The sequence below is a fragment of the Ornithodoros turicata genome, chromosome 3 (assembly GCF_037126465.1).
Source record: "Ornithodoros turicata isolate Travis chromosome 3, ASM3712646v1, whole genome shotgun sequence".
In the NCBI taxonomy this organism is placed as follows: Eukaryota; Metazoa; Arthropoda; class Arachnida; order Ixodida; family Argasidae; genus Ornithodoros; species Ornithodoros turicata.
Window position 1 is genome coordinate 43,831,162 of NC_088203.1, and position 20,249 is coordinate 43,851,410.

General features: G+C 47.3%; 1 protein-coding gene and 1 long non-coding RNA gene across 3 annotated transcripts in view; one reads left to right on the top strand and one right to left on the bottom strand.

Moving 5' to 3' along the window:
- LOC135388448 (uncharacterized) overlaps nt 1-20,226 on the top strand; it is a 211,458-nt gene extending 191,232 nt beyond the window's left edge. The window contains exons 5-7 of the long non-coding RNA XR_010421383.1: nt 16,753-19,151; nt 19,674-19,897; nt 20,103-20,226. This is a non-coding gene — a long non-coding RNA (uncharacterized LOC135388448). The remainder of the gene's footprint in view (nt 1-16,752; nt 19,152-19,673; nt 19,898-20,102) is intronic.
- On the bottom strand, nt 10,871-12,831 carry LOC135386958 (uncharacterized). Of its 2 annotated transcripts, none has more exons than XM_064616429.1 (6): nt 12,701-12,831; nt 12,507-12,636; nt 11,830-11,996; nt 11,590-11,736; nt 11,316-11,501; nt 10,871-11,246 (listed from the first exon to the last, which is right to left on the bottom strand). In XM_064616429.1, exons 2-6 carry the CDS (start codon nt 12,614-12,616, stop codon nt 11,050-11,052), a joined length of 807 nt encoding a protein of 268 aa, XP_064472499.1. In that variant the 5' UTR covers nt 12,617-12,636; nt 12,701-12,831; the 3' UTR covers nt 10,871-11,049. The 2 variants fall into 2 exon arrangements, with proteins under 2 accessions (XP_064472499.1, XP_064472500.1); XM_064616430.1 differs by lacking the exon at nt 12,701-12,831 and adding an exon at nt 12,270-12,319 and having other exon boundaries at nt 12,507-12,594.
- Nucleotides 20,227-20,249: the final 23 nt, after the last annotated feature.

The following is a 20,249-nucleotide window of genomic DNA, read 5'->3' on the forward strand; positions in this document are numbered from 1 at the left end:
CGGCGCATTTCTCTTCCACCAAATGCGAAACACCCGAAGCTCTCGTGAGTGCCGTCAATGAGCGTCTGCAACCCCGAGGCTTGCCTCGCGTACGATGCGTGGGCGAGGAGGTGTTCGCTGAGCTGGCGAGTAACACCGACAGCCGAAATATTGGTCATACACAATGCACACAAGGCATCTCTGAGCATTTTCAATTTGTAGCCGATAACTCTATGGGAGACCACCACACACAACATATGCGAACTCCAGTCTTCTGCATACAATAGTGCACATTAAGTAAATACGAAGTGAATACGAAATTTCAGACGCACAAGATAGCGTTCCATGTAATCTCACTGCTGCATCAACAGACAAGCACACATGATCTCTAAATGACAATAGACATTTTATGTGCATGCCCAAGTCACGGATATGTGACACACATAAACGTCGCTGTTCCCAGCAGCACTCCCTGGACCATGGGCAAGTTGTCTTCAACTCCGACACGTCTAGTATATACACGTGTGTATATAAATGTGAACAGATTTCTCATAACTTGACCTGCCGCGGGAAAACTGGCATCGTTGCTTGAACACTTGTGTAGCAGTAGGTGCTGCCTTGCAAGGTCCATGTGTTTCCTCCACAAGCTTCAGAAGAAATGTATCAGTTAGCCTATGATAGTGCATCTTATTGGGGCTCCTGTTCACATTTAGCATGATCATACTCTATTATAATAGGTGCAGGTATTTCTCACTTATGCACGCACAGGCACTGTTTACCGGTGATATCAAATGCATACAACTTGGAACCGGTTTTCCTCGCCGTTTCTGACATCAGTGTGTGCCCAGGTTTTTGCATCTTACAAAAGAAGCAAGGCCACTCAATCTAAATTGTCCAGACACTTAGTGACCCTGTCCATGTGACTTCGCATTACTAACATTGTCCTTAACACTAGCACTTAACGTGTCAGGGCGCTTCTTTGCTTTCGTGCGGGATGGCTTGCTTGATGGTCGTCCAGCTGCCACTCTTTTGCTACCTCTGGAGATACCATCGCGATGCCTAGCAATACTTGTGGGCTGCACTTTAATTTGTTCACCACGTCTTGTGAAGCTGCTGATTGACGTGCCAATGGACATCATCGTGCCCACCCACTGGGAAGCTGTTTGAACTTTTTTTATGTTCAAAATAGCTTTGTCCAAATATTTGTTGTATGTGACACTGTCCTTTACTAGTCTGTCGCACCGCTCTACCTCACGTAAAAGTTCACTGATACGGCCACTTGTGCTCTTAAGAGGTAAAAAATGTAGCTCATGTATTCCAAGTCGTAATTCTGTAAACACTTGCAAAGAGACAGACCGGTGTCGTTGGTCAAGATCTGCAAGGCAGGGAAGTGTCCACAGGAGCGACAAGCTAGTGGAGTGACAGAATGAATGTTGTCGGAGCCTTCTTTGTGCCACGTTGCTTCTTCCCCCTGGCTTGTCTCAGGCTCGTCCACCCTAAAGTCCATGAAAAACGTAATGGGAGGACAACAATGACCAAGGGCAAGCCTTCCCAATTCGTAGCGGGTCTTCGGCTGTGCGTGCTGGTGCATTAGGAAACAGGCCACCGAAGTTCTTGTGCACCAAAGTCTGGTGCTTACAAAATGCACCTTGCCTGCCTGCCCCACAGGTGCACGTTCCAACATCTGCACGCACCTCATACACTGCTCCGTTTTCTTTCCCACTCGGGACACTGTACACATTGTCCTCCACTCGAACAATTGCATTGCTTGCACAGGCATCTTCTTCCACAGCTTGTCATAGAAGAGCCGTCCAGCGGCAGCCCGGTTGTAAGCGTGTTCAAGAATCCGCACTTCAAAGTATTTCTCCCTAGTCTTTGCGACGAACTCCACCAAGGCCACATCATTGAATGCCTTTGTCCTTCCAAGAATAATATCCTAGAGGACACGAATGCATGCCTCAGAGAAACTATTTGTGTTGTGCCCTCGTGTTGGTAAAGTGTTGCGGAAGAGGAGCACCCATTCTTCGGGTGTAGTTCCGTATCGGGACCACTGGTTTTTTAAATATTATTGCGAGCGTTTAGAAGTTAAATGTTGCAAGTAAGTGAAAGAGCGTCACATTCCAAATCGAACAATATAAGAATTATAAAATTCCGTGCACTAGAACAGCTGTTACATTTAGTTCGTGGTGCGCTCTATTGAGCACTTCGTTGACACTTCGGCGGCCTTGCTAAGCCTAACGGATATGGAGGACGCCATCTTGTGAAAGGGCGAGGAGTGTGACGACACTGGGCCACCTGTAGGATAAAATATGAGATCGTCTGCTACTCAGTGGAGGAGTGTCACTGTAGCAGTGTGAATAGAAACATTGAAAGTGGTGGAGAGTATGCGACACATTTAGTCAATATTTGAAACAAAGCAAAAGGGACATTAGGAAAAGGAGACTATATATCAGGTTTTAATGTTCAAACAGGAGTAAATTTAAAAAAATAAGGGGGAAATAGAAACAAGAAGAGAAAGTCTCATTTTTGGCTTTGCTGAGGAGCAAAGTGAAGTTCTGGGAGAAGTGTCCAAGGCCAGATAGGACGGTGCCTGGTGTGAATGCCCGAGAGTGATATGTAAGAAAATCTTCTATAGAACGTGCAGACAGACGAAGGTTAGGTCAGGAGAGCCTTTTACGTATTTCACACGTTGGCAAGTGAGTTGGTCCGTGTAAAATATGCATCCGTCGAGACTGACCTAGGTTGGGTCAGGTTGGAATTTTACGTATTTCACACGTTGGCGAGTGAGTTGGTCCGTGTAAAATATGCATCCGTCGAGACTGACCTAAGTTGGGTCAGGTTGGGTTTTTACGTTATTTCACACGTTGGCGAGTGAGTTGGTCCGTGTAGAATATGCATCCGTCGAGACTGACCTAGGTTGGGTCAGGTTGGGTTTTTACGTATTTCACACGTTGGCGAGTGACTTGGTCCGTGTAGAATATGCATCGGTCGAGACTGACCTAGGTTATGTCAGGTTGGGTTTTTACGTATTTCACACGTTGGCGAGTGAGTTGGTCCGTGTAAAATATGCATCCGTCAAGACTAACCTAGGTTAGGTCTGGAGAGCCTTTTACGTATTTCATATGCCGGAGGATCAGTCATTTCATCAGTAGATGATGTGTCGGTAAATCTTTGCCTAAGGGCTTCGTCAAGGTTTGCGAAGAGGTAACGTCAATGTTCGGCTAGGAGCTTCGTCAATGTTTGGCTACTGCCTTCGTCAGTGCTTGAAACTGTGCAGAAGGAAAAAATTGTGAGTATGGGAGATTATAGTAAGGAATAGATGCAAGGTTTCATACTCACATAAGCCTTTGCCTTTGTGCCATTAAACACATAATCAATCAATCAATCAATACTCACATAAGTCTGGTGAAAATAAAGCATTGTCCCTTGTGCTGGTATCGCAAAATGAAGTGAGCAGATTCTCAAGGTATTGTTTTTAGTCTAAACCTGGATATGTGTGCCTAATGTCTTCTAAAATTTTGCCGAATGTGTCCTGATGGTGGCGCCTGCAATCTCGGCGCCGGAGAAACTCTACTAGATGGCGGCCCATGTTGTCAGTTTTGACTCCCCTCCTTGCCAATTCTTGTCTGAGCGGCCTCCATTGAGATTCAGTTTGGTTTGTGTTGGCCCCTGTGTCCGGATCAACGTAATTTAGGCTATGGTTAACCGTTAAATGTTCGAATCCGTTTCGATCGAGCCCCATGTAACCTTTCCAGCAATCAGTGATGATCACGGTTTGTCTTCTACGTTGTTTTTGATTTGCGATAGTAGTGTTATCGCATCGCGCTTATTATCCCTGCAAAATTCCAATCGTAGCTCATCTGTGTGGATATCAATCATTCCAATCACCCATGTCCCTTCTACAGCCCTCCCCTTATTATATTTTTGCCTCCCAATTTTGCACTCATCTACTTCTACGACATGGCCATCCGCCCCAATTTTGCCCATGTCCGAATACTTGGATTTTAGACTTTTCTCGCACACCTCCCTGCAGTAATTATACCAATCAGCCACAGTTTCTCTTGATGTCTGCTTCTCAAACGAAGTCTCGATGATAGCTGTGTCGTAGGGGTAGTCTCTACTGAACGCGTAAGTTAATCCGATCACCTGTCTTGGTGACAGACGAGTGCCCTCAAGCCAGGTTTTCGCTGTCGCTGATTGTTGAAAATGTTATACGACAGCTCCGACCGAGTTCCGTTCACTGACTGTGCAGCACGAGCAAGAGAGAAAGAACTCCGCCACGCGCGCAACACTGCCAGCCGTTTATTTTTGTTCAAAAACGAAACCAGTTGGTTTGAGAGCAAATAGACATAAAGAACACCCCCCCCCCCGCAGGGGGCACCAGCTTCGGCTGGTGTTTGGTGAGTGGCGCCACCACGGACCCCAGCCCCCAGTCCTAAGGTGTTATCCGTACCGTGCCGAGAGGATTTAAGGTGAAGGGTAGAAACCTTGAACGGTGGCAGTCGGGGTCTTGGTCAAGCCCCGGCTGATGGGTTGTCAAACTCCGGGACCTTTCCGTATGTATGAGTATGAAATACGGGTGACCTTTTTGGAATACTCATTGATCAAACCTACATGGGTAAATATTCTTCTTCTACTGAGATCGTGGCCGCAAAGCGTCCACGGACCCAAGCCTTAACGACTGTAACAAAACAGTTCACTTCAAAATACATTGTACTTTCTTCTTCAGATACAGAGAAAGAGAAAAGCACACCACTGGGAAAGATGTCACCCTTTTTCATTGAGAAAGCGGTGGCATCACTGTCTAAGTACATAACTGAAATCAAACGCATCAGATCTGGCGACCTTCTCGTAAAATGCACCAATGAAATAGACTGTGAACGCATTCTAAACACACATGAGATGATGGGTAAAAAGATTTCAGCCTCCTTGCACAAAACACTGAACACTTGCATGGGCGTCATCGCAGTATCAGAACTGATTGACGTGCCTGTGGAAGAAATCCTAGAAAACTTAATGGACCAGGATGTCATTGATGTACGCAAAATCAAAATCCATAAAAATGGGGAGTACATCACCACACGAAATATAGTACTGACTTTTGACAGGCCCACACTTCCAACAAAACTAAAAGTAGGCTACCTGTCAGCAGATGTCCGACCTTACATACCGAACTCGTTGCGCTGTTTTCGTTGCAACAGGTTTGGACATGCTGCAGACGGATGCCGTGGCTCTGAGTATTGTGCACGATGTGGAAAGTCTGACCATGACACTGAAGAATGCAAAGGGCCAGACTGCTGTGTCAACTGTTCTTCCAACCACCCATCCTACTTGAGGTCCTGTACAAAGTGGAAATATGAAAAAGAAGTCCTGCACGTTAAGGTTACACAGAACATCAGTTACCCAGAAGCCAGAAAAAGAGTAGCTCCCATCTTTTTCGAAAAATCCTTTACCACAGCCGTGAAACAGAAAGTAAAGCTAGTAACACAGTACACACAGACCGAGCAATCACTACTGACAGAAACAACCACAAATGAAGTCCAAGGAGGTGCACATCCACCTCCAGTCCCCGAAACTCCAGTGGCGTCACTAACACCGACGCCACTTCTGTCCTCACAGTCCACGGAGGTGACATCCATGGATTGCGATGACGAGACGAGCTCTGAGCGCTCCTTTGCGAGGACGAGCTCCCAAGTCCTCCAAAAGAACAGAGCTAGTCTGTCGGGGAGTGGGTCACTCCCTGACATATCTGACAAGGAGCTTGCGGCTGCGCGGAAGAAACCCACAAGACCGCGGGTCACACCTCCAACAAAAAATAGATAATGAAAGCTCTTCAAAATCATCGGCAAAAGTTTCTGACACACTTACTACTACTTTTTAGTACTGCAACTATTATGCAGCACACGATCCTCCAATGGAATTGTCGTGGGTTTCTCTCTAACTTAGATGATGTGAACGATCTCTTCGAGACATATAATGCTACATGTTTTTGTCTTCAAGAAACATATTTGAACAATCAAACACAAAATCCACTGCGTAGACACAACATATTTCGAAGAGATCGAAGTGACGCCACCCGAGCATCTGGTGGTGTAGCGATCATCACACGACGATCTCTCCCAACAAAAGCAATTCACCTAGTTACAAACTTGGAAGCTGTAGCTGTGCAGGTGTGTTTAGACAGGATCGTCACCATCTGCTCGGTATACTTGCCGCCATCAGACACTATTACACAAAAAGAATTAGAAGATTTATGCAGCCAACTTCCAAGTCCTTTTATAGTTCTAGGTGACTTTAATGCTCATAATCCACTTTGGGGCAGTACAAGAACTGACACTCGAGGGAAAATGTTAGAGAAATTTTTATTATCAACATCCATCTGTCTCTTAAACACAGGGGCACCCACATACATACATTCTTCAAGTCATACTCTCTCAGCCTTAGACCTGTCTTATTGCAGTCCATCCTTGTTTCAGGAGATAGAATGGACTGTAAAACAAAACCCACTTGGAAGTGACCACTTCCCAGTGGTGTTAAAATACCTTACTCTAGTCGTCACTTTGACGACACACCCTCCCAGGTGGAAATTTGAAATAGCTGACTGCAATCAGTTTTCTGAAAAATGTGACCTCTCTCTGATTCCTATCGATAGGGTGACAATCGAGGAAGCTAGCAATCTTATTAGTAACATCATCCTCGATAATTCATTCCCCAGGCTTCCGGTCGTCTCCCAAAGCGACCGAAACCCTGGTGGAACAGTGAATGCGAGGAAACTCGCAAACTGCAAAATCGGGCATGGGGCACATTTCGGAGGTACCCCACATCACAAAATCTCCTACTTTTTAAAAAGGCTAGAGCAAAGGCCAGGTGGACATGCAAGCAAGCTAAGCGGTCCTCTTGGCACGCCTTTGTATCGTCTCTGTCTTGTAATACCCCATCCAAAGTGGTATGGGACAGACTTCGCAAAATCAGAGGAGAACACATCAGTCATTCCGTCCCTCTTTTAGAAGTTCACGGTCAGGTATGTGAACGCCTAGAAGAGCAGGCGAATGCGCTTGGGGAGCATTTCCAAAGAATTTCTGACTCATCTCATTATAGTAAAAACTTTCTTAAGATCAAAGACACTGCAGAAAAGAAGACAATTCGAATGAGTGGCGGGAACGACCATGGATATAATCAGCCGTTTACTGTGACAGAGCTGCAGAGGTCATTATCTTCAGCAAAGGCTACCTCACCTGGTCCAGACCGAGTGACATATTCCATGCTTCAGCACTTGTCCGAAACATCGAAAGAATGCTTGCTTCGTTTCTTCAATCGAATCTGGGCAGACAGCACATTACCATCCGCATGGAAAACTGCCACCGTTGTTCCACTGTTAAAACCTGGAAAAGACCCTTCAAATCCAACTAGCTATCGACCTATCGCTCTCACAAGCTGCATCGGCAAAACATTTGAGCGTATGGTCAATGGTCGGCTCGTCCATTTTCTAGAGGAAAACAAATGTCTCTCTGAACTTAAGTGTGGTTTTCGTGCCGGGCGGTCCACAACAGACCACCTCGTTCGAGTAGAAACAATGATACGTGAAGCTTTTTTCCGAAGACAACCCTGCCTCTCTGTTTTCTTTGATCTTGAGAAGGCATACGATACCGCTTGGCGGTATGGTATCCTACAAGATCTGTACTCTTTTGGGATCAGGGGGCGCATACTCAGGTGCGTCATGAACTTCCTACAAAACAGGACATTCCAAGTACGACTTGGAACGACGCTATCTCGTGTTCTGGTTCAAGAGAATGGAGTGCCACCAGGGATCTGTCCTGAGTGTTACTCTCTTTCTTGTGAAAATCAATTCAGTAGCCAATGTAATTCCTCGTTCCATGTCAAACTCCTTATACGTAGATGACATTCAAATATCATATTCTTCTACAAATCTAGCAATATGCGAGCGTCAGATGCAGCTAGCTCTAAACAAGCTTACCACATGGTCCCTCGAAAATGGGTTTAAGTTCTCGCACGAGAAAACTGTCTGTGTTCACTTCTCTAGGGTCAGAGGAATGCTTCCTCCACTTACTCTTAAGCTGAATAGACAGGACCTCACTGTTATGAGTGAGCACAAATTTCTTGGGATCTCGTTTGATAGCAAACTTACTTTTCTACCGCACATCAAGAGCCTTAAAACTAAATGCATCAAGTCCCTAAGCCTCTTAAAGGTGCTGTCACACAGATCCTGGGGCGCAGATCGTGACACGTTGCATAGAATTTACATTTCGACAGTGAGGTCAAGATTGGACTATGGGTGCATTGTATATGGATCTGCCCGCGAATCTGCTCTCACGATTTTGAACCCAGTTCACCACCAGGGGTTGCGTTTAATAACTGGTGCCTTTCGTACATCACCAGTTGAGAGTCTATATGTCGAATCCAAGGAGTGGTCATCGGAGAGACGTAGGTTCTACCTCTCAGCATCATATGCGCTTAGAGTGAAAGGCTATCCAGAACATCCTGCACTCCAGTCTATGAGGGAGACACGGTTTAAGCAGTTCTTTCTCAGCAAACCCACAGTTATACCTCCTTTTAGTATGCGTGTGCTACAGGGAATCGAAACGTATGAGTTCATTGAGTATCACACACCAATTTTGCAAGCGTGTATGGGAGCTCCGCCGTGGGACGTACTTCCAGAATGCAATTACTGTTTAGCTAAATATAACAAACATCGCACTCCACCATGTGTGCTCCAACAAGAATTCAGTTATGTAGCCGAAAGCTTTGGAGATCACACTGCTTTTTATACCGATGGGTCAAAGACACACACATCCGTTTCTTGTGCAATGGTTACTGAATCTTGCACGAAGTCTCAGCGGCTTCCAAACTCTGCATCAGTTTTTACTGCAGAGCTATATGCAATAATCATGGCGCTTAGCTTCATCCTAGACCGTCAGATCAAGTCTTCGATCATCTACAGCGATTCACTCAGTTCTCTTAAAGCCATCTGTACAATACAGAAACAGAAAAATCACCTTGTATTAAGGGCCCGATATCTTGCAACCAAGGTAATCAAAAAAGGTCTCTGTTTAGGTTTTTGCTGGGTTCCCAGCCACGTTGGGATACCCGGCAATGAACTCGCAGATGCAGGAGCTGCAGCTACGCTCTCTTCTGAAGTGAGCCTATTGGAGAGTCCCTCTCAAGACCTTAGGTCAGTCATGAGGAGGAAAATTAATGTGAAATGGCAACGAGAGTGGGCTACACGAGAAAACAACAAGCTTTGGATGTCAAAAAGCACAATTTTAGGAAGCATACCGAGTTTTAAAAATCGTCTCCATTCAGTAGTTTTTAGTCGCTTACGCATTGGTCACACACACCTCACACATGTTTTTGTACTGCGCCGGGAGGAACCACCGGAATGTACGCAGTGTGGGGAGCAGCTGTCTGTGCTGCACATCCTAATCACGTGTCCTGCATATGAACCTAATCGTCAGTATCACTTTAAAGAGCTTTACAGATATCAGTTGCCACTTTATCCAGCCTTGTTGTTGGGTGATGAGACTCTTTTACCCTTCATGAGAGTTTTTAACTATTTTAAAGATATTGGCTATTTAAATGCAATATAGTTTTACCCAGCTGCTCATGTATTTTGTTTTACTGTCTAAACATTTCTAAAACTATTGTTTTAGTTTAATCTTGTTGCTTTTACATAGTCACCAACCATCCCCATTGTCTTTTCACCATAGCTTTGGCGCACTATGACCTTAGTTGTCCGTGTGCCATAAAAACCTGAATAATAATCATCATCATCATAAACAACACACTCCCCCTCAAACCAGCTGGGTGTATTTTAAGCAGCACCCATGAGTCATTAAAAACGAAGTCCAAGACCTCTAGCGCAGAAGACATTCTTCGCATGTGGTACGGACTTTGTGAGAGCATCGGCGACCGTGTGTTCTCTAGAGATGAACGACACCGTAAATTCCTTGTTCTCTATTTCGTTGTGGGCGTAGAGGTATTTTAGTTGAATGTGTTTCGTCCGTTGGTGGTGTACCGGATTCTCTACCAACTTGATCGCCGATTGGTTGTCGCAGTATATCTCCAGTTCCCGGTTGCAATATTTCTGGAACCCAAGTTCTCCCAGAAACATTTTAATCCATTTGCCTTCCTTCATGCACTCTGTTAAGGCAAGGTATTCGGCCTCGCACGTAGAAAGAGCTACCAAGGTACATATAAATGGTAGCGAAGCTTGCATTGGCCACCACGTCTTCAAGGGCGGCCATGATAAAGACCGTCAGCGCCATCCATCCGTTGCGGGGCATACTACAAATTTCGTCATAATGACGTCACCTGGACGTCACGTGGTACGTCACCGTTACGTATAGCACGGGGCGGGCCAGGCGCTCGCGCTGCGCGTTCCTTCCACCGCGATGCCGAGCCGCAGAATGTCACAATCGCTGTTGATAGCAAATCCAAGAGCAAAAGCTCATTAACAATTTGATTTGTAAACAGAGATGGATGAACACTAGCGACATGCGTGCAACAAAGGACACAGGAGACCAGGTGGGGGCTTGCTTTCTTTTATCACAGGTAAATTCGCCATGGCATTGTAAACAGTATAATGCAGTATAAACAGTATTATGTAGTCCGTACAACTCCAGTATAAACACCCACGACAGAATAATGTGCAATAACCAGTATGACAGTCTATGTAGTGAATAAGCACAAAAGGATAATGTACAAATTCCAGCAAACACAGATAGGGCCCACGACTATTGCTGTCCCCATGCACATCTGGAGCTTTCCACATATCTCTCGTACCAAGAAGGTGGAAGTGAACATATTTGCACTTTTGGGCCACATTATATGATACTTGCATGCTGTGTGGCGCTATGTCTCCCAATTTTTGGGCATTCGTAATGAATGCTATGGAGGAATTAGAAGGCACAAGTCCATTAGCTCAGTTTAGAAGTCTGTGATACTTTATCTTGCAAAACAGCCAAAATAATATCAGCTTCCAGCAATGACAACCTTGTTCAGAGCATACACACTGTTCATGACTACTACTTTGATTACAACAGCATTTTTGTATTAAAGGAATGTCAAAGCATTGTAAGCATTGACAATGTTTTCTGCTTCTGCTATTTTGTGCTGAAGCTTCTTGTTGCGGGCTTGCAACTGGTGCACTTTCTTGCGGAGGTTATCCAGCTTGCCTTTTGTTGGCTGTGCTGGAGCTGCCAGACTACTGGACGATGGGCAATCTTTGGGGGGATGCCAGCCACTTCCACCTGCAAATGGTGATCAAAAAGCATTCACAAGTCTGCGGACTTCATGGTGGTAGAGTATTCGTCACATACCTTTTAAGTGCTGAGGTGACGCGACTGCACGCAGTACACCAGACGACGTTCCTGGCAGAGGAGTGACAACTGCAGCTAGTGGGGAGACAACAGTGCTCTGTGTTGACAAGGCTGGTGCGTGTCGTGCGTAGCTATGGTCCTGATGAGACAGATCACGCTGTTGCTGACTTTCTTCAGTACCACACTCTGATGAAGCAGATGGTGTCGTACAGTTCGCCAATCAATCAATCAATCAACAGTTCGCCAACCCAAAAACTACGTTACTCAAGTATACCTTCAGCATGGCAAGGATGACTCATCTGGTGAAGGTGTATTGCTCCTGTGCTATCGTCATGGTAGGCTACCACAGCTTGCACACGTTCCTCCGTTGAAGGCCCACTGCTTTCAAGTCTGCTCTGATTGGTGTAGGCACTACTTCCTGCTGTAAACCACCAGTAGCACTCGCAATAATTGCCTCTAGAGTTACAACATTTTCATGTGATAACTTGAGCATACTGACTTGTATTATACTTACCAACGCCATGCAGTGTGCGCTTCAATGTAGGAACTGCATCCCACCGAAGCCTTCCTGTGCGCAAATAAGCAACTGGTGTGAAGTGCTGGGAGCACAGGACCTTAGAGCGAATGGGAATTAGACTCGTATCCGCCTCCAGGTTGCAAAACTCCAGCCACGCCTTGTACCTGCGAAGCAGTTTTATTGTTGAAGAATTATGCAAAGCTGTGCCACGAAAACATGCACTAGCTACAGCAGCCTGACCCTGTATGCCCTACATTCAGAGCTCAAAAAAGAAAAAAAAATATCAGCAAGCAAAGCAAGCCGTCAACATGCTAGCATTGGGTACATATGAGCACATGCAGCACAGCCCTTTGTGTCCCCTACATGCAAACCGTTGCAAAACTCCTCGTTCAAAGCTGCCCAGCAGCCACATGCTTAAATATTTACATGTTTACCACCTCACTGCGGAAGGATGACCTATCCAGGGAGCGTCCATACAGTCTGAAAGCTGGAAAATAGGTGATGCCATTGAAACGCTATTAATCTTATGTAACTTGCACTATGTTCACTTCACCGCTCTCAATAAAACTCGGGGGGAGAGGTAAGCATTGTACTTCAGCAAACACTGCACGTCCTCAACCAAGTGACTCAGCTCCGTTCTCGGCCGTAGGCACTTAAAATATATAGGAACTCACCTCAAGGGGTCCCGAGGAAAACGGTGGAAACTTATACCGCCCATAGTGTCATCGGCGTCACAGTTTCCTTTCTCCTTCAGGAGGCACCGCTTATGTACGCGCCTCGACATGGTGCGTCTCCCGGTAGAGCCTGCAGGAACAGGTTTACAGGCGTTCTGTTGTGTTTTACCATTGTTCGTGTGTGCCTGCCTTACCTTAGTTCTCCGAGAAGTGTCCCCTGTTCGACTTGGTGGTTTGAAATTGAAAAGACGACGATGAAGAAGAAAACGGCTATCAACAGTCACAAAATGCGCAGTCAACGTACGGCAAACTCGTAGCTAACAACACGCTGAGGGACAGGAACCGGAAGCGCACTCGGCTCTGTCTATAATCTTACGTATTGCTGGCAGACCAGGCGAATTGCTATATTAAAAATATGCATATTGGATTAATACACACATTATTCGCGCCTCCGATCAAATTATTTTTGTTTATCTTCGTAGTTTGCCCCTCAACAACCACGCTCGCATGTGTATCATGAAGGGCGCAGGGTTGCTAACACAGATTTGGTATTTTTTCTCGCCTTCGCTACCATTTATATGTACCTTGGAGCTACGGCTTGTTGCCTGGTCGATTTCCTGCTGACCGCACCCTTTGACAGATTGAAGGCATAGTGGCATCGTGACTTCCCCGTCCCGTCCTCGTTCCAGCTGGCGTCTTGTGTAACCAGTGACTGGCAGTCCACAAGCTGAGTAGGTGATCCCTGTGGTTCCGGTTCCGGAAAGGTAACGGAGCACACGTTTCGCCATCTTCCAATGTGATTCGTTGTGATTGTTGTTAAATTGGCTCAGGTAATTTATGGCGATAAGGCAATGTCTGGTCTCGTGGCTTGTGCTAGGTACATGAGGCTTCTTATGAGATTTTGGTATGGTATGGCACCCTGCTCCTTGTCTGTATTGCAGTCGACACTAGGCCCTTGATATCCATCCGTTTTTTTTTTGTTTTTTGTTTTGTCTGGGGTTTTTCAATTGGCGTCTTGACTGGTTTACAGTTCTCCATGCCAAATCTCTTCAATACCTCGTTTATGTACTTCTGCTGATGAATGAGTACCTGGTGTTTGTGTTTGTCATGATTGACCTCGATGCCTAGAATGAATTTCGGCTCGCCCAGGTCTTTTAGGTCAATCTTTTGGCTGAGTGAGTGGATGGCCTCATTTAGTGCGTCCTCGGTGTCGGCCGCCATTACCATATCGTCCACATAGACACTTAACAAAACTCTCGAAGTTGGAGATTGACGGACGTACACACATCTATCAGACTCAAGTCGTTTGTAGTTCAGTCCTTGCAGGGTCTTGTCCAACGTTTGGTACCATGTTCTGCCGGACTGCTTAAGTCCGTAGATAGATTTCAGTAGTTTGCACACTTTGTCCGACGTGTGCCGGGTGGCTGTTCCATGAAAACTTCTTCTTCGAGGATTCCGTGTAGATATGCGGTTTTAACGTCTAGCTGACGCATAACCATATTTTCCTCGTTCGCCAGCGCCAACAGCATTCGAAGGCTTGTGAGTTTGACTACCGGAGAGAATGTTTCGTAATAGTCGATTCCTTGCACCTGACTTGCGCCTACTGCTACAAGGCGGGCCTTGTATTTCTGTATCTCTCCCTTTTCGTTCCTTTTATTTCTATATACCCATTTGGATTTTATAACTTTCATGCCGGGCTGTCTGTCGACTAGCACCCATGTATCCGCGTCGTGAAGGGAGCGCAATTCATCGTTCATCGCCTCTTGCCATTTTGTGCAATCCTGAGAGGCTAACGCTTCCTTGTAGGTAGAAGGCTCTTGTAACTCAGTTGGCGAACATTATTTAGCGTCTTGTAGGTGCTCAGTTTCGCAGTAACTCTTCCGTGATGGGTCCACCTGTAAGCGCTGGGGCGGGCGTGATAGTCTACTGCTTCGACGTAACGGTAGGCTATCTTCTGTGGACGAGGAACTGCTGCTTGAGGGACTGCTGACAGCGTCAGCGTGGCTGTCAACATCAGGGCTGTTGTCGGGGTCGTCTGCTGGTAGTGACGGTGGCTCCGGATCATTTACACTATCTTCAACATCGTTGTGGTTCGAATTATAAAAGATGGCGAAGTCACCTGATGTAGCTCTGTGGTTGTTGATGCCGCCTTGCAGCAATTTGGCGCCCCTGCTGTGAAGAAATATGCGTCCCGGGTAATAAAGACTTTCCTCTCCTGTGGGTCGTAGAGTCGGTATCCCTTTCGATCGGTACAGTAACCGATAAATATACTTTGCCGGCCCTTCGTCTGCAATTTGCTTCTCTGCTGCGGTGGGATCCATGCGTATGCTTTGCATCCAAACACCTTAAAATAGGCTACTGTTGGCTTTCGGCCGGTGTAAACCTGTTCCGGGACTGCTCCTTGGAGAATCTTCGCGCTACACCTGTTTCGCACGTGTGCCGCAGTATTTACCGCTTATGCCCAGAACTCGTCAGGTAACTGGGCATCGAGAAGTAGGACTCGTGCGGTGTCGACAAGTGTCCGATGCATGCGTTCAACAACGCCATTTTGAGCGGGAGAATAGGGAACGGTTTTTTCATGTACAATGCCCTTACTTTTGAGAAATTCATCCAACCAGGTCCCTACGAATTCCCCTCCGTTATCGGTGCGGATCCTCCGGACTCTCTCACCGGTCTGAGTTTCCATTTGTTCTATGGCAGCGGCCACCATGGAAGGTGTCTCGTACTTGTTTTTGAGAAAATAGACCGTGACTCTTCGGCTGCCATCATCTACAATGACCAGCATATACCTGCTGCCTCTAAGTGATGGCGGAAAAGGTCCGCACAAGTCCATATGAAGTAGTTCATTAACCCTCTTCCTTGGGGTGTGGTCGGACGATTTAAAGGGCTGTCTAGTCTGTTTTCCCAGCACGCAGAGTTCACAGGGGTTATGTTGCAGTTGACGTAAATCGGAGAGTCCTCGGACGATTTCTTTGCGTGACATCAAGGTCAGAGTGTCGTAGGCCAAATGTCCCATGCGTTGGTGCCATCCGGGACCTGTATCATCAGCTGCTTTGTGTGCCTGTTCTCCTGGTGGGAGAACACGTGCTAGCAAGTTGTAAACTCCTGCAATCTTCTCTCCTCCAAAAACGAAGTTGCCGTTTTGGTACACTGTACAGTCTCGTCCTGTGAAGTTTACATCCATGCCCTTGTCGGTCAACTTGGACACAGATATGAGATTATCATCCATGGTACCGTTTGGTATGTACCCTATCATCCATGTACCGTTTCGATGTTGAGGGCTTCTTGATCGTTCTTGTCCCAAGTTCTTCGGAGTTGCAGTTCCGCTGCGGCCGGTGGAGTTTCTTCGATAACAGTCCACAATCCCTTCGTTTTTAAATAGCTCACCTTAAACCTCCAGGTCGGGTAGTTACACCCTTGTAGCTTGTCAATATGGCTAGCCTTGAAAGCTTCGTCAGCCATCGCAATGTACGTCTGACCTGATCGCTAATGCCAGGTTCGTCGCTACGACGTTGATTCAGGTTGAGGCGACTTCTGGGCCCATAGCCCGTGTTAGACGACGGCTCCGACCGAGTTCCGTTCACTGACTGTGCAGCACGAGCTAGAGAGAAAGAACTCCGCCACGCGCGCAACACTGCCAGCCGTTTATTTTTGTTCAAGAACGAAACCAGTTGGTTTGAAAGCAAATAGACAAAAACAACAGAAAAGGCCCATTTTCCCCGTGGTTTTTGCGACACCTGAATCTGCCGATTTAATTTTCCGTTACCTGTATCGTGAGGACGGCACCGCAACAGGGGCATTTCCTCGTCCTCGGGACAATTCCGTGCTCGAGGAGCCAGTGTAGGGAGCTCTCCTTGGTTTGCATGAAAACACCAAACTTCATGAGGTTCGTCATAGTGCGAAAGTAGAGAAGCGCGTTTCTCTTGTCTGCGTTCTCTCGCGTGTGCGCTCTATTCTTGCGTGTCATGTTATATTGTGCTCTCTGCACTGAAGAGGGCGGTGTCGCGCTTCCGGTTGGGCAGTTCCGGTTCTTCTGCCTCCTCATCAAAGATGGCGGACTATCTTGAGCAAATTGGCGATAAAAATTAATTTTCATATGTTTCACGGGACAATATACTGTGATTTTGGGCGTATTTTGCTCCTTATTTTTTGTTCTTTCAGGTAAAAGCATTTTTTTTGTTTTTTTTGTTTAAAAAAGCCAGTGGTCCCGATACGGAACTACATCCCATTCTTCTTTTCTGCGTAGGAAGTCCTGCACACGTGCCACAAAGGCCTGGTGAGAGAGGGAGTGCAGATGGGCTTTTGCAGATTCTAGGCCCTCTGCAGTACAAGCATACATGACCTGAAAAAATCACAAAGTCACTAAAGTCGCTTTTGCGCCAAAAGCCTCCAGTTATCATCATCAACAAAGTCACTAAATGTTGCCCGAGTGTTGGAAAATAAGGTGTGAACCAAAGCATTTATATGATCAAATCACTTGCTGGCAAAGCAAACACTATGTGGCGGCCCGTGGACGACGATGACAACGACGTGCCTCTGCTGTAGCGCGCCACTGCGCCTGCCAGCCAGTTCTACCGGCACCGTCCTAGCGTGAGGCCACGCACATCTGCCCGCTGGGACATTCCATGATCGCCGGTTAGGACTCAACACCACCGCCTCTACATTCGGTGACCTGAACAACGAACACCATGTTCGGCGTAATTCGGCCGTGCAACATCCTAAATTTTTGGGCAAACAAGCAGCGAACCACCCTCTGGCAGGCAAGGCGAGCAGGGACCACTGTTCCACCGGGGACCCTCAGGGAGACCACAGTAAGCTGACTTTCCGGCCTCCACCTGCTTCATGATGGTCCTTCCCTTCACTTCTCTGGCGGCAACCGACATTCACGCTATCGTACCAGTCGCGGTACTGTCGCCCACTCAGCAACGCACTCACTCAGCAACAATCAACGCTCGGCAGCAATCACTCAGCAAGCACTCAGCGCACTCAACAAGGGCTCAACGCACTCAGCAGACACTCAACACAATCAGCAACCACTCAAGGACCCAACCACTCAACCAATCGGCATTCACATCCCATCACTCGAACTCGCCCGGATCGCAGCGCTCTTGTTCCCCCCATCCCACTGCTGCTGCATCAACAGCCACAAGCACAAGCCGTGTGCCCAGTCGTCCACCTTCTACGAGCCGTCATCATTCTCCTCTTCATGGTATCGACGCGAACCTCAACCGCATGCACCGCTCCGCGTCTGAGGGGGAGAGTGATGTGGCGGCCCGTGGACGACGATGACAACGACGTGCCTCTGTTGGCGCGCGCCACTGCGCCTGCCAGCCAGTTCTACCGGCACCGTCCTAGCGTGAGGCCACGCACATCTGCCCGCTGGGACATTCCATGATCGCCGGTTAGGACTCAATACCACCGCCTCTACATTTGGTGACCTGAACAACGAACACCATGTTCGGCGTAATTCGGCCATGCAACATCCGAAATTTTTCGGCAAACAAGCAGCGAACCACCCTCTAGCAGGCAAGGCGAGCCGGGACCACTGTTCCACCGGGGACCCTCAGGGAGACCACAGTAAGCTGACTTTCCGGCCTCCACCTGCTTCATGATGGTCCTTCCGTTCACTTCTCTGGCGGCAACCGACATTCACGCTATCGTACCGGTCGCGGTACTGTCGCCCACTCAGCAACGCACTCACTCAGCAACAATCAACGCTCGGCAGCAATCACTCAGCAAGTACTCAGCGCACTCAACAAGGGCTCAACGCACTCAGCAGACACTCAACACAATCAGCAACCACTCAAGCACCCAACCACTCAACCAATCGGCATTCACATCCCATCACTCGAACTCGCCCGGATCGCAGCGCTCTTGTTCCCCCCATCCCACTGCTGCTGCATCAACAGCCACAAGCACAAGCCGTGTGCCCAGTCGTCCACCTTCTACGAGCCGTCATCATTCTCCTCTTCATGGTATCGACGCGAACCTCAACCGCATGCACCGCTCCGCGTCTGAGGGGGAGAGTGATGTGGCGGCCCGTGGACGACGATGACAACGACGTGCCTCTGCTGGCGCGCGCCACTGCGCCTGCCAGCCTGTTCTACCGGCACCGTCCTAGCGTGAGGTCACGCACATCTGCCCGCTGCCTAGAAATCTTAAGGGAGAGAGGCTAGAAGAAACGTCGGGAAGGAGGATCGGAGGAGAGCAAAGGACTTCAACGAGATTTCAGGAGATTTCGCCCTCGTTTCCTTCTCCCAAATGCACTATGAAAGCTAAGGTTTCGTGAGGGGCTTCAACCCGCCAACCCCCTCTCGCTACGCCACTGGTAGCTCTCATAGCCACTGGCAGCTACACAGCATTGATTATGGTTCGGAAGCATAGAAATCATAAGCTCTAATCTTTCATCATAATCTCTCCCTTAAGATTTCTGTGTTCGAAAGTAACACATGAGGCTGTTTGAGATAGAAAATTAGGGGTCATGCACAGTAAAGCGACTTAATGATGTATTCGAACAACAAGCAATATATACATAGTGTGTGCAAATAGAACTTCAGTGGCTCTCTGCGCACCGGTAAAATGTTCTGCTGCTGGGGTTTACTACTGGTTGAGGAATAACACTTGTTTGGTGAGCCTGCACCTCATGTAAGCCTTTTGTGACCTTTCGGTTAGCCTTCGTGAAAGTTCGTACATCCTTAGCTGTAAGTACTTCCTGATAGTGACCCTGACAAGTGTCAGTATGTGTTGTGGCTCTTCTTTGTAATGTTCAAGGTCCAGTAGTATATTCTCATGCTTGTGAGCAAACTCATTGAAGCTCTTTAGCACCAAGAATTGCAAGATCACTCTCTGTGGTTGAGAAGAATGCATTCTGAAAACACATTCTGAGCACTCCAGGGTAGATGTGACAAACTTGGATGGCATGATCAAGCCACCATTGTTACGGATATAAATCAGGAGGCTTGTAATGTCCTGCTTAACCAGGACGTCTAAGCACTCTGAGCATGTGATGTTGGTTGAGATTTTGCGCACCACGTAACCACCAATGTAGAGCACAACTTCTGTTGTGATGCTGCTCAGTGAGAACATGGAATTGATGTCCTCGTCTTGCTGGAAGGTACCCTCATCTGTGTCGTCGAATGACTGATCTTCTTCTCTCTGTCTAGACAGATTTCCCTGGTGTCGCAGTAAGGTGTCACCTTCAAGGCTGGGCAGAACATTGCAAGCTCCTGAGACCCTAACTTCAGCATGCATAAGGATGGCTCTATAAGCGTAGCGAAACTGCACAGAGGATGGGTTGTTATTCCATCCTCTACGTTGACGGATGCAGCTGAATAGGAGCTCCAAGTGATCTTGACTCAGACTGTAGGTGCAGATGTACCTTGCATTGGGAGGTAAGGTATACGTGTAACCGTGCTAGATATCTTACAGAATGGCATAGATGCAGGCTAGCTAGTGGATAAATGCCACGATAGGCAAGCCTAAACAATGGCTCAGGCTTGCCTGTGAGTGGTATCTCACGCTTGGCAGACTTCACACCAGATGCAAATTTTCTTTTGCTGCTTTCATGTATGCCTTAGATGAAAAACTTACCTGCAGGCATCTCGGTCAAAGAGCATCTCTGCAAGTTCAGCGACACTTTTCAATGAAAATGCCAGGCTTAAGACGGACATCCGCCTCCCATCCAAGACTGCAAGTTTCCCCGACGGCAAAACAAGTGACATGAGCCATTAAACACATAATCAA